The sequence below is a fragment of the Engystomops pustulosus genome, chromosome 11 (assembly GCF_040894005.1).
Source record: "Engystomops pustulosus chromosome 11, aEngPut4.maternal, whole genome shotgun sequence".
In the NCBI taxonomy this organism is placed as follows: domain Eukaryota; kingdom Metazoa; phylum Chordata; class Amphibia; order Anura; family Leptodactylidae; genus Engystomops; species Engystomops pustulosus.
In genome coordinates this window covers 45201766-45215867 of record NC_092421.1, presented here as the reverse complement: position 1 = coordinate 45215867, position 14102 = coordinate 45201766, and the positions used below count along the sequence as shown (strand labels likewise).

The following is a 14102-nucleotide window of genomic DNA, read 5'->3' as shown; positions in this document are numbered from 1 at the left end:
TCTGCAAAAAACCCGGTGGTGCAGAAGTTTGCCAACACATGTGGGGTATTGTTATATTCGGAAGGAATTGCGTATCAAAATTTATGGAGCATTTTAGTATTTTCTCCAATGAGAATGCGGAAAAAAATGACAGCCATGGGAGCCTCAAAGAGGTCTCTGACCATCTTATTAAGCATCTTGGTAACCAGTGACAACAGCATGCTTGAATGAAGATGGATAGACACCTTAAGAGAGAGAGAGGTTGAAGATGAAGTGAGATGAAAAGTGACCACTAGGGACAGAGACTGTACGAGATGCAAGGGGATGGGGTCACTAGTGCACGTAGTCGGAAGAGCCCATGCAGGTTTGACCAAAGAACTTGAATGGGTGACACCCAAGTTGCAAGCATGGCAAGTATTTGGTACTGGTAACTGCTATATAATACAGCCGACACTAGCCATGTATGGAGAGGGCTCACCCTGTTTTAAAGTGACTGTGTTTAGACTCTGTACAATCATAATCTTTATAATATGATTATAAGCATACTCGAAAACCCTAAAGCTTATAAACAGAAAAAGATTTTTAATATAAGAGAATTTAAATAAATTCAAATGCAATTATTAAAGGAATGGCAGTACTAACCACATTCTTTCTTCTGTAGGAAAATATGGGAAAGACCACCTCGTCCAACATCTAAGGATGTCATTGTTCGTTGGTTCAAGAAAGAACAAATCACACAACGTGCCGGTTTAGAAAAAGATAGTGGACAGATTGCACCCTGGTTTCATGGTAATACTCTCGCTCTTTCATGTGTTGAGATTTTTCTGTTTTGTCCACAAATACAAGTATTTAGTTTGAAATTTACACCATTTACATTTTTTTTAAATCCAATTAATGATGGATATATGATAGACAGATAGATAAATAGATAGCTGAGGATATACAATACATATTGTAAAATCCATTAAGTAAACAGTAGACATAGTGCATATTAGTAATACATTTATATACATATACTTAGTGTTGAAATGTAACATATGAAGCAATCCCTATTGTTAATGACATTGTTTGGATTTCCAACACTGACCTCATCTGTGAAAAAGTGTTCCCAGGTGTTCCCCCATGACGGCCGTCACCCCCGATAGGTTAAATTTGTACAGACAAAGGAAAAGCTATGCTGGAACGCATGCTCAAAGCTTTGCTGTGTGCATGCGCGGTGTATACCAGCAAGCACGTCAGATGCCATGGCAACATGGAAAGAAACAAAGTAGCCGCTATTTGTTTGTTGAAACCAACAGCAGACACTGGTAAGCAAACCTAAGAAACTGAAGCGGCAAACAATAGGAATGTCAAATACAATTGTCCATTGTATGGAACAGGATTCCACGGAGAGTTAGCCTAAAGATGGGCCAGTTAGCTGTAATAACAGCCATATTGAGCACGGCCAGATGTGAGTTAACCCTTCCCAGGGAAACTCATAACTGTTAGGGGCGACATTGCCGAATATACCCCTAGTAATGAACGGGGCCAACAACATAGTTGGTACCCTCCCTATATGTACACTCGTATATAAATGAAAAAATGGTCCCCAGCTAGAGTCTCCATAAATGTAATGTTATGACATAAACTGTAGATGATTATAGTTCTATAAAAATTATATACAGTGTTATTAAAAGAGGAAGAAGCAAAAAATGGCCATGACAATCGACATTTGTACAGAACAACCCACATTAAAAAGACTTTCCTGGAAAAATGCGTAAGAATAAAAGTACTTTGCCTGTGGGAGGAAGCATCCACGGGAGACATCTGTGATAGGCTCGTATATTCTGAAAAAAGAAACAAAAGACATATAATATCAGTCATATGTTATCACAAAAAGTTACTCATTGCTAAACTATTACTGGCAACACGGGGAGATCACAATTGGACCAACAGATCTATAATGTCAAAAGTTTAAAATCCACATTGAAGCCCTTGGGTCTCAATGTGTCCAGAGTGTGTATCCATTGTAGCTTGCGCTTTTTTAATGCTCCTACTCTATCACCACCTCGCCTAAAGGGGGGTATATGGTCAATATGGTGTTCAGCCTCTGAAAAATGTTTAGGTACTGGAAGATCTTTACGGTTGTAATGTATGGTGCACCTATGTTGATTCAGACGTGTATTGAATTTCAACGTGGTTTCACCCACATATAATAAACCACACGGACAGCTCAGTATGTAAATTACAAAAGAACTGTCGCATGTTAAGTAGTGTGTGATATCATACTGTTTGTTGTTGTGTTCAAAGGAAGAACAATTAACCCCTACGGGACACAGCATCTTTTGGCCTAAAGGACGCAGCCCCATTTTTCAAATCTGGCCTGTGTCACTATAAGTGGTTATAGCGTGGGAACGCTGTGAGATATCCAGGGGATTTTGAGATTGTTTTCTCGTGACACATTGTACTTCAAATTAGTTTAAAAATTTGGATGAAATCTTTTGCGTTTAGTTATGAAAAAAAACAAAATTTGGCAAAAATTTTGAAAAATTCTTTATTTTCAACGTTCTAAATTCTCTACTTTTGATTCAGAAAGTCATAGCACCCAAATAAATTCATAACTTACATTTCCCAAATGTCTGCTTTATGTTGGCATGGTTTTTTAAGATTCCACATATTTTACTAGAATGTTATGAGGCTCAGAATTTGGGTGCCATTTTTCACATTTTTTGTAAAATCGCCAAAACCTGTATTTAGATGGACCTGCTCAACTTCTAATTGACACTGAGAGGCCTAAATAATAGCGAGACTCGTAAATTACCCCATTGTGGAAACTACACCCCTCAACGTATGAAAAACCACTTTTAAGAAGTTTGTTAACCCTTTACGTGTTTTATAGGGGTTAAAACAAAATGGAGGTGGAGTCTGCAAATTGTAATATTTTTTCACAATACACTCATTTTGGGTGGAAAATTTTACATTTCTAATGGATAAAATGAAAAAAGGCTCCACAAAGTTTGATACGCAATTTCTCCCGAGTACACCGATACTCTATATGTGGTGGTGACCTGCTGTATGGGCGCACGGCCGGGCATAGAAGGGAAGGAGGCGCCATTCAAATCAGATTTGCTATGTCACATTGTACAGGCTATAATTTTTTTCTTTTTTTTATTGTGCACCTATAGGGGCTTATTTCTTTTGCCACATGAGATGCACTTTTCTAATACATAATTTTGGGGCATCTATAGCTAATTGGTGAGATTTAATTAACTCTTTGTTGGTGGAGGAAATGAAAATCATCAATTTTTAGGAAAATTTTTATGTGTTTTTTTTTTTGGCCGTTAACCATGCCATGAAAATAGTATATTATTTTTATTCTTTGGGTCGCCACGTTTATGAAAATACTTCATTTATATATATTTTTTTATTTTTTCCCATTTTTACTGTATAAAAAGTAATTTGGCAAAATTGTTGTTAATTTTAGCATCACCGTCTTTCATATGCATAACTTTTTTATTTTTCACCTCAAAAATCTGTTTAAGGGCTTATTTTTTGCAAGAATGATAGCTCTTTTTAGTGGTCTTATTTTAGATTGCGTAACTTTTTAAAATCACTTTTTTAGAGCATTTTTAAAGGGCATTAATAAAAAATCATCTTTAGCAGAGAGAGTTTTTTTTAGGTTGTTTTTTACGGGGTTCACTTTGCGGATCTAATAACGATTCTGTTTTATTATACAGATTGTTACGGACGCAGGGATACCAAATATGTGGGGGTTTTGTGTATTTTATTCAATTGTACTGAATAAAAACTAATTTGGAGAAAATCTTATTCATTTTAGCATCACCATCTTTTTATATGCATAACTTTTTTATTTTTTGGCAGATAAATCTTGTTAGGGGCTTATTTTTTGCGAGAACAGTTGTTCTTTTTAGTGGGCTTATTTTGGAGTGCATAACATTTTTTAAATCACTTTTTAGAGCATTTTTTATAGGGTATTAATTAAAAATTATCTTTTTTCGGAATGTTTTTTGCGTTTTTTTCCTCCGGCGTTTACCGTGCGGGTCCAGTAACGATTCTGTTTTATTATGCAGATTGTTACGGACGCGGCAATACCAAATATGCGGGGTTTTTTTGTGTTTTTATGTTTTTTATACTTTATTAAGTTTTTTTATGGGAAAGTGACATTTTAGGGGCTTATATTTTTATGTATTAATTTTTTATTTATTATAATGTGTAGTGTTAACTGTTTTTGCATATTTTTACTTATACATACTTGAACTTAAACCAGTGATGCTCTGATCACTGGTTTAAGTTCAATACACTGCTCTACAATACTATTTTATTGTAGAGCAGTGTAAACTGTCTGAGCAAGCTTGCGCATGCTCAGACAGTTTACAGCCAGACCCGGAAGGGGTCTGGCTGCCATGGAGACCGGGCAGCTCCGGGGCACATGCCAGTCCTCGGAGCTGCCCGGAAGAGGATCGGATCCCCCGGTAAGCGGCACGGGGGATCCGATCCACAGCGCTAACACCGTTACACGCCGCGGTCATGTTTGACCGCGGCGTGTAAGGGGTTAACACCCGCGATCGGAGCCGGCTCCGATCGCGGGTGTTAGCGCAGGCTGTCAGCTGTACTAGACAGCTGACAGCCGCTGCTTCTGGTACCGGCTCCGTTCGTGAGCCGGTGCCAGAAGCAGGACGTTATAGAACGTCCCCGTGCGCTAAGCATCTAGCCCCGGGGACGTACTATAACGTCCAGGTGCGCCTAGGGGTTAATACATTTGCAGCACGGGAAACATCCTTTTTTCAGTTGACCTAATATGCCTGGTTGTTTACTAATTCTGCATGGACCAATATCTGCCCTTACTAGTCGATCTCTGATTTTTTGTGAATTTCTGTAGGACATGAGTGGTGGAATTGCGGATTATTTTAGCAATATTGTGACTCTGCGAATTAAACATGGTTACAAAAGGTATTCTATCATGTCGCTGTTGTACATTATGCGTGGATAACAACTCAACTCTATCCCTGGCGTTTGCTTTCTGCAAATTCATGTCAATAATGCGTCTAGGGTAGCCATGTTTCCTAAACTTATCGGCCATCACCTGTAAATTATTCTGGAGTTTTTGTGGTTCACTGGTGATCCTTTTTACCCTTAATAGTTGACTATAATGTAACGAATTAATGGTTGTGCGTGGATGACTGCTTTCGTACCGGACAAGTGTGTTTCCATCTGTTGGTTTCGAAAAAATATCAGTTTTAAATTTGTTGCCGCCAGTGGTCACTGTAACATCTAAAAACTGTAATTCAGTTTCTGAGGTAACCACAGTAAATTTGATTGTGTCATCAATCTTATGAAGAAAATCATGTAAAGTTGCAAGTTGTTGTTTGGTTCCAGTCCACAGGAGGAGGACGTCATCTATATACCTCCACCACATTAAACAAAACTTGAAAAGTGCGGAGGGATAGATGACGTCCTCCAGAACCCTTATTACGATATTTGCGTTTGTGGGCGCCACGTTAGCGCCCATAGCGACCCCCATACGTTGTACAAAGTGTGCTGCTTGGACTTTCCTTTGAGTAGATAGATAGATAGTATAAAGAAAGCGGGCAGCACTCCGTTGTAGATAAAAGTAAAAAAGTGTCTTTATTCCATAGTGAGCAACTGTGACAGCGACGTTTCGGCTCTGCAAGAGCCTTTCTCAAGCCATTCAAACAGTGAAATGGTGGCCATATTTAAATACAACAGGTGATCACATGACAAATTGGGATACTCCCACCATTTTTGTATAACTGTGATATAATGCTTATTACATAGTCAAATTACATATCGTGAACATTAAACATAGTGCACAATGTAAAATACATGTATATGTATGTGATAGACGTTAAAATTGTGTTATATATAACAAACAGCTTTATTAGTGACACAGATTAGTCCAGCCATTGGTCTTGTCTGTGTAAAGGTGCTCAAGTGCTTCTGTGTTGACAGCAATGCTTCCCAGCTGTTTCCACGTGTCGACCTTCCCTGATCAGCAACAATGTTCTCCGATACATATAAAAAAAATTTTTTTGAAAAAAAATTTTTTTGAAAAAATTTTTTTGAAAAAAGAAAAAAAATTTTTTTTAAAAAAAAGGAAGAAAAAAAAAAAAAAATTTTTTTTGAAAAAAGGAAGAAAAAAGGAAGAAAAATGCTCCATGGAACGCAAGCTGAGCGCCAAAATGTGCGCATAAAAAATATGTCGCACGGTGGGACACACACTATGCGCCTGGTTCTGCGCATGTGTATTATGCCCCAGCAAGAGCGTCTGGTGCTATGGAAACCAAAAAGCCAATTATCACAGCAGTTATCACAGCCAATTGGTCCTGATTTATGGCTGACACATCGTGGACTTTTCCTTTATGTAAATTGCATGAATATTGCATTCCAGAATTATCTATGTTGTATCTGATAATTTTTCATTTTTTGGTTTCCATAGCACCAGACGCTCTTGCTGGGGCATAATACACATGCGCAGAACCAGGCGCATAGTGTGTGTCCCACCGTGCGACATATTTTTTATGCGCACATTTTGGCGCTCAGCTTGCGTTCCATGGAGCATTTTTCTTCCTTTTTTCTTCCTTTTTTCAAAAAAATTTTTTTTTTTTTTTTTTTTTTTTTTCTTCCTTTTTTTAAAAAAAAATTTTTTTTCTTTTTTCAAAAAAATTTTTTCAAAAAAATTTTTTTTCAAAAAAATTTTTTTTATATGTATCGGAGAACATTGTTGCTGATCAGGGAAGGTCGACACGTGGAAACAGCTGGGAAGCATTGCTGTCAACACAGAAGCACTTGAGCACCTTTACACAGACAAGACCAATGGCTGGACTAATCTGTGTCACTAATAAAGCTGTTTGTTATATATAACACAATTTTAACGTCTATCACATACATATACATGTATTTTACATTGTGCACTATGTTTAATGTTCACGATATGTAATTTGACTATGTAATAAGCATTATATCACAGTTATACAAAAATGGTGGGAGTATCCCAATTTGTCATGTGATCACCTGTTGTATTTAAATATGGCCACCATTTCACTGTTTGAATGGCTTGAGAAAGGCTCTTGCAGAGCCGAAACGTCGCTGTCACAGTTGCTCACTATGGAATAAAGACACTTTTTTACTTTTATCTACAACGGAGTGCTGCCCGCTTTCTTTATACTATTACTGGAGGACCTGAGGCCCGGTCCTGGGTTGCCTGCACCCAATTTTCTTTTTCTCTGAAGGTTTGTGCTGCTTGGACTTTCTTTTTGTAGATAGATAGATAGATATATTACCAGTCAAATATTTGGACACACCTTTTCATAATATGCTTTAGCTTTTTTATTCTATAATTTCTATACTTTCGATTTATACTGAGAAATCGTTCATGTTTCTTGTTTTCTAATTGCCAAAGCTAGCACTCCCCCACCCCCTTTTTATTTTTTCAATACAATTTTTTATACCGATGTAGTTTCACTTTATTTGAAAGAAAAACAATTATTACAGTATATTGCATCATATTCAATGGTAATATTTCACATGAAAACATAAGCAATGCTCATATACTGGATACTGTATAGAGGCTGGCACACCTTTTCTAGCTTGACCTGTGACTGGGGTCCCAGTATTTCCCCCCTAATAGAAGACCTGAACAGATAATATTTGTGTGTTGAATATAATGGAGCACATTTACGTACCCGTCCGAGGGAGTTCACAGAAAGTGCATTGTCCGGCGATAATGCACTCTGCCGCGATTCACTAAGTTCATGTGCCTGATATTCTGCATGTGCCGCTTCCCGCTCAGGTCCGACTGAGTTCACCTGCTTCTTCCTGGTGCATGTAAGTACATTGGATGTGACACAATTTGAAAGTTAAATCCCGCGCTCAGTCTCAATCAGTCAGATCGTCCGATGGCACGCCCCTCAATTTGTGCCGCATGGAAGTCAGCTCAGCTGCGCCTAAATCCAATCGCATGCAACACGATCCCAGCGCAGACACTTGTTAAATACCTGTCCAAGCCATGAAATCCCCGGAAAAGACGTAAAGTTCAATGAAAATGCGATCCGTGACCCTTAGTAGATGAGCCCTAATGTAACATGCCTTTTCTCTTAAAATATGTAAAATGTTTAATTCATAGGTTCTAGGTGGCTCAGCTCTGTATTTGTCTGATTTTGCTATAAAATGCTGTGAGGGAACAGATGGAATAATCCATTCTTGTATGAGATCTGTAAAGCATGTGGATTGTATCGCCTGATTACATTTTTTTAAAGTGAGGCAGGATAACGTGTCTGGGACTGTGTGGTAAAACCAACTTTCATCAGATGTACAGTAGTAAGATCGACCCTTCTGAGAAAAACTACTCTTAGTCTATATACAGCCACCAACAACCCAGTAATGCATCTGCATACAGCCGCCAACCTCTCAGTAATACATCTACATACAGCGGCCAACCCCCCCAGTTATACATCTACATACAGCTGCAAACCCCCCAGTTATACATTTACATACAGATGCCAACCCCCCCCCCCCAGTAATACATCTACATACAGCCGCCTTAGACCCAGCAATACATCTACATACATCCGCCAACCCCCAGTAATACATCTACATACAGCCGCGAACCCCCCCCCCCAAGGCCTGCATCTATATACAGCCGCCTCACCCCAAGAATACATCTGCATACAGCCTCTAACCCCCAGTAATACATCTATATGCAGCCGCCGCCAACTCCACATTAATACTTCTGCATACAGTCGCCACCCCCCAGTAGTAATTCTACATACAGCCGCCAACCCTCCCAGTAATACATCTTTATACACTTCAGTCCCCTCAAGACACTCAGTCTTATGTAACATGCACCTCAGCCTGCACCAGACACACAGTTCCATGTAACATATTCCTAAGCCCGCACCAAACAAACAGTCCCAGGTAATATATACCAAAACCCCTACAAGACACACAGCCACCTGTAACATGCACCACAGCCCGCACCAGACACACAGCCTCATATAACATGCACTGCAGCCCGCACCATAAATGCAGTCCCATGTAAAATACACCTCAGCCATACCAGAAACGCAGTCCCGTGTAACATACACCTCAGCCCACACAAGACACGCAGTCCCATGTAACATACTCCTCAGCCCACACCACTCACACAGTTCCATGTAACATACACTTCAGCAACACAGTCCCATGTAACATACACCACAGCCCCCCCAGACACACAGTCGCATGGGACATACACCTCAGCCTGCACCAGACACACAGTCCCATGTAACATTAACCTCAGCCCCGCACCAGAAATACGGTCCTATGTAACATACACCTCATCCACCCCCAGACACACAGCCCCATACACCACGGCCCTCACCAGCCATGGAATCCCAAGAAACATGCAAATATTGTTCCAATTCAGCTCCCCTAATACTAATCAATCATTATATTATTCTTTCCTGTCAGGCCCTCACCTCCATCACATGAATAACACTGCTCCGGTGAGTTTTCTGTTCTACACGTGTAGTCACACATTGCAGCTCCTTTACTTCCTGCTTTTTCAGGGAGGCCCCACCCCTTTCAGTGACATCAATGCCATACACTTCAGACCCCTGTGAGATGTCTGTCCTTGTGTTTATGCTGTGAGCCAAGTGTCTCTGATGTGGAGCGATGCCCTGCAGCAGCGCTGCTGAGCATTGCTCCAGTCAGAGACAATCGGCTCATAGCTGACTGTAGGGACCCGCAGGACAGCGACAGCGCTGTGCACACAGTGGCAGCCGACTGTCCCACTCTCAGGGAGGGATGTGCACTATCGGGGAGCGTCAACGGCGCGCTGCGCACATGAAGCATACTAATGTTTGACCGACAGCCTGGTGGAGGCCCCTCTGGAATCAAGATGGTGGGGCTGTAACCTGGCCCTGTGAGAAACAACAACAAAAGGAGACTTCTATGAACCATTAACCCCTAAAGGACGCAGCTATTTTGTAGCTTAAGGCTCAGCCCGATTTTTTGGATTCTGACTTGCGTCGCTTTATATGGTTATGACTTTTGAACACTGTTACTTATCTAAACGATTCTGAGATAGTTTTTTCCTCACATGTTGTACTTCATTTTAGTGGTAAATTTTGGCTGATAAGTTTACAAAAAAAAAAAGAAAAAATTATATATTTTTTGAAAAATTTGCCATTTACGAAATTCGAAATAATTGCGTTTTCAAGCAGATTGATTTACCACCTAAATAAGATGCTGAATAACATTTCCCATATGTCTACTTTACATTTTCATAATTTTTGAAATGCCTGAATAATTTATTTTGATGTCACGCGGCTTACAAATTGAATATCGCTTTTCCGGATTTTCAGAATTGATTATTTTGGGGATAAATCCCGTTTTGAATGAAATTTTACATATTTAGCATCAAAACCTGATAGCTTGAGGGGTGCAGATTTGATCTGATAGCTTGAGGGGCTTTGATCTGATATCTGATTTGATCTGATAGCTTGAGGGGTGCAGATTTGAAAATGGGTGGGTTATATAGGGATATAAGCCACCCATTTTCAAATCTACACCCCTCAAGCTATCAGAAACAGCTTTTACAAAGATTGTTAACCCCTTGAGATCTTCATAGTAATTAAATGGAGGTGAAATTTAGAATGGTCAAATTGTGCCCTTATATGTTCATTTAGCCCTAAAACTTACACATTTCCAAAAGATAAAAAGAGAAAACCCACCATACAATTTGTTCTATAATTTCTCCTGAGTACAGAGACCCCCCACATGTGGCCGTGACTTGTTTTATGGGCGCACGGTGAGGCGCAGAAGGGGAGGAGCGCCCTGCAGCTGCCAGGATTTTAGTTTCCTCATTGGCCCCTTTTGTAGGCTATAAAATTTTCGCTTTTCAGTTATTGCGGCCATGTGACGGCATTTTTTTTTTTGCCGGATTAGATGCTTTTTCCAGTGTTACCATTGGGGTTGGTATCCCCTATTGTTGAAAATTGAGGAACTTTTTTTTGAGGGCAGGAGTACCAAAGCATCAATTCTGTACTGGATTTTTTACTTTTTTTTTTGTTGTTCACCGTATAGCCTAATAATCATGTTATCTTTATTCAATGGGTCGATATGATTACGGGGATACCATGCATGAATATTTTTTCTTACGTTTTACTAAATTTGTCAAATAAAACCCTAATGTGGGGAAAAATCTATCATTTTTGTATTGCGGTCTTACAAGTGGCATAACATTGTTACTTTTGTGGCTACGGAGCTGGTTGATGGCTTGTTTTTGCGGGACATGTTGTACTTTGCACCAGTATCATGTCGGAGTACATATATTTTTTTGATCACTTTTTATAGCATTTTTTGTTGTATTGAATAGGTATAAATCATAATTTTTGGAGGTTTTATAACAGCTTTTTTTATAGCGTTTATTGTGAGGGTTCAATAATTATCTACTGTTATTCTATGGGTTGTCACGGTCGCGGTGATACTATATATGTGGGGTTTGTTTTATGATTTAGACTTTTGGGGGGCTTGGGGCTTTTGGGCATTTTAGTGATTTATTACTTTATTTTTTTATTGAATAATTTTTTTTTAACTTTTGCACTTTTTTTTACCATGGGACATGAACAAGCAATCATCTGCTTGCTTGTTCATGATAATATTCTGCAACACTTATGTATTGCAGAGTATTAACAGTGTCAGCCAGTGTCAGGCTGGTACTATGCCTGAAAGATGACGTCACAGACGCCATCTTTCAGCCACTGCCTTCAGGCATCTCTGGGGTCCAGAGACCCATATGTTTATATGTACATTGTATTTATGTCTTGTAGTGTTTGACAAAGGCCTGTGTCAGACCGAATCGTCACCGACTGATCACTTCATGTAAATAAATATCACTTTCTGGTATTGAATCAAAGAGGAGTGCTTGGATTAATTTATCTTCTATACACTAGGGGTGGGAACCCTAATCCCCAGTAGCACCCACTGTCGATGTGCGACAGCACAATCAAACAATGACATGTGACATATAGTTACCTCACATGTTGTTATGGTGTTAAACCAAAAATATTTTATTCTATATTTTAACTTTTATTCACTTCCAATAATAAAGTGTTTACAAACACCACTAAGTGTAACTAAGTAGTTAAAAATCAATATCAAAACATCCATGTCCTGATATCTCAAAATATAGAGAGTCTACAAAAGTACAACAGGGTATGGACAATAGAAGAGGAATAGAAGTTCCAGCATAGCTGGGTGATTGATTGGCTAGCAGTGAGTGGGAAGCTGGGGGGGTAGGGGGGTGCTGTTTTCCTGTTCTCCTTCCCTTTTCCCCCCTTCAACCCTTCCTTATTTGTTTATATCTCCTCTTGCATAGGAACATACAGATGTTCATGCTTTCTTTTTTTCATGATAATGTTGACATTTAAGTGGAAATACTTTGTGATGTGCAAGTACATATGTAGACGCAAAGTTCAGTTTAATGTGTATACCTATTGACCTATTTCTATTTCTGATAATTTTGTTTTTGTATTTTCTGAAAAACTGAATAAAATTTAATATGAAAAAAGAGGCTTGGGTGGTATACAGCCTGAACATAGCCTATGTGTTCACTTGGTCAGCTGGCCTGTAACTTGGGGCTAGCACTTAATTGAATTAACATATCTACTCTGTTGTAATAGAAACTTCCCAACGTGTTTCTGAATGTGATTATTCATCATTAGGAGCAAACATCTTTAAGACATATGGGCTAACTCACTCATATCACTTCATTTTTTGTTGTTAGCACACTAGGCTGATGAGAGCCCTGTGAACGCTGAACATATAAAGCTTAAGCCACGTCCTCTACAGCGGGTGTGTGGAGATATTAAATTTTTGCCTTGAAATCATACCTGCCCTTCGAAGACAATCCCTTCTAGGCTCTCTATCCAATCAGCAACCTGCCGAATGAGGAGAACCAGGCTGTGACACCCCCTCCTGGTATACATCCCCCTCCCGGTATGGCTGGCATAGCCACATCTCAACAAGTGTAAAAAACCTAGCCGTGTCATAGGCACTAGAGCGGATCACTCCACCCACTGTGTGATGTAACAGGAGTAGATCATCCTCCTGGTGAAAGTAACGCCTACCCTGTAATCGGAATAGGCCCCCAAGTCCATCTAACAAGTGGCTCCACCCCTCCAGCGACAGAGATAGGGACCAGAGTTTCACCCCAAGACTGTCGCCTGAGTGACGGGATTATCCCTTAAGGACTTAACCTCAGCCATATAAACTATGTCTGAGTCTCCTCGTGGTGGGGAGGGGATGGCCACTTATAAGGGAGTCAGTGGGTGAGATCTCTCTGCCCTGGGGAAAGGGCAAGAAGTCAATGTCCAGCTACAGAGAGGAATCATTCCACTCCACTCTAACAACCAATTGTGGCTAATTCAAGTGACAATTCACATAAGACTAAATACAGGTGGTCCCCTACTTAAGACCACCTGAATTACAGACAACCCCTAGTTACAAACTGACCTCTGGATGTTGACAATTTACTATACTTTAGTCCTAGGCTACAATTAACAGTTATCAAAGGTGTCTGCAATTAAGCTTTATTGTTAATCCTGGTTATGATGACAACCCAACATTTTTAAAATCCAATTGTCACAGAGACCAAAAAAATTTGGCTTGGGGTTACAATATAAAGTATACGGTTCCAACAAATTCAACTTAAGAACAAACCTACAGAATCTTGTATGTAACCTGGTGTCAGGACTGGGAGTCTGTGGACCCTCTGGACCACCACGGGAGATGGTACTAGCCGACCAGAGACCGGAGTCTAAGTGGCACCCGGTCTTCACCAGAGCCCGCCATAAAGCGGGATGGGCTTGATGCGGTGGGATGCCACCAGGTGGTTCCACAGGTGCGACTAGCCCGCGGTGGCTTCCAAGGTAGTAATACAGTACAACAGTCTGTACCCGGGGTGACGGCAGGAGAATAGCACAGGAAGGCACACTAGGACTCATGTCAGGAACCGCAGGAGCTGGCAAATGGATCAGGAACAAAGGAACGGACTGGCAAACAGAAATGCAGGACAGGAACGGACTGGCACACAGGAACACAGGACTCATAGGAACACAGGA

The 14102-nt window shown here is 40.1% G+C and overlaps 1 protein-coding gene across 1 annotated transcript in view; it reads left to right on the top strand.

Annotated features, from left to right (window-relative positions):
- SH2D4B (SH2 domain containing 4B) overlaps window positions 1-14102 on the top strand; it is a 125988-nt gene that overhangs the window by 15717 nt on the left and 96169 nt on the right. The window contains exon 3 of the mRNA XM_072130955.1: window positions 641-768. Within this exon, the coding sequence (XP_071987056.1) occupies window positions 641-768 (128 nt within the window). The remainder of the gene's footprint in view (window positions 1-640; window positions 769-14102) is intronic.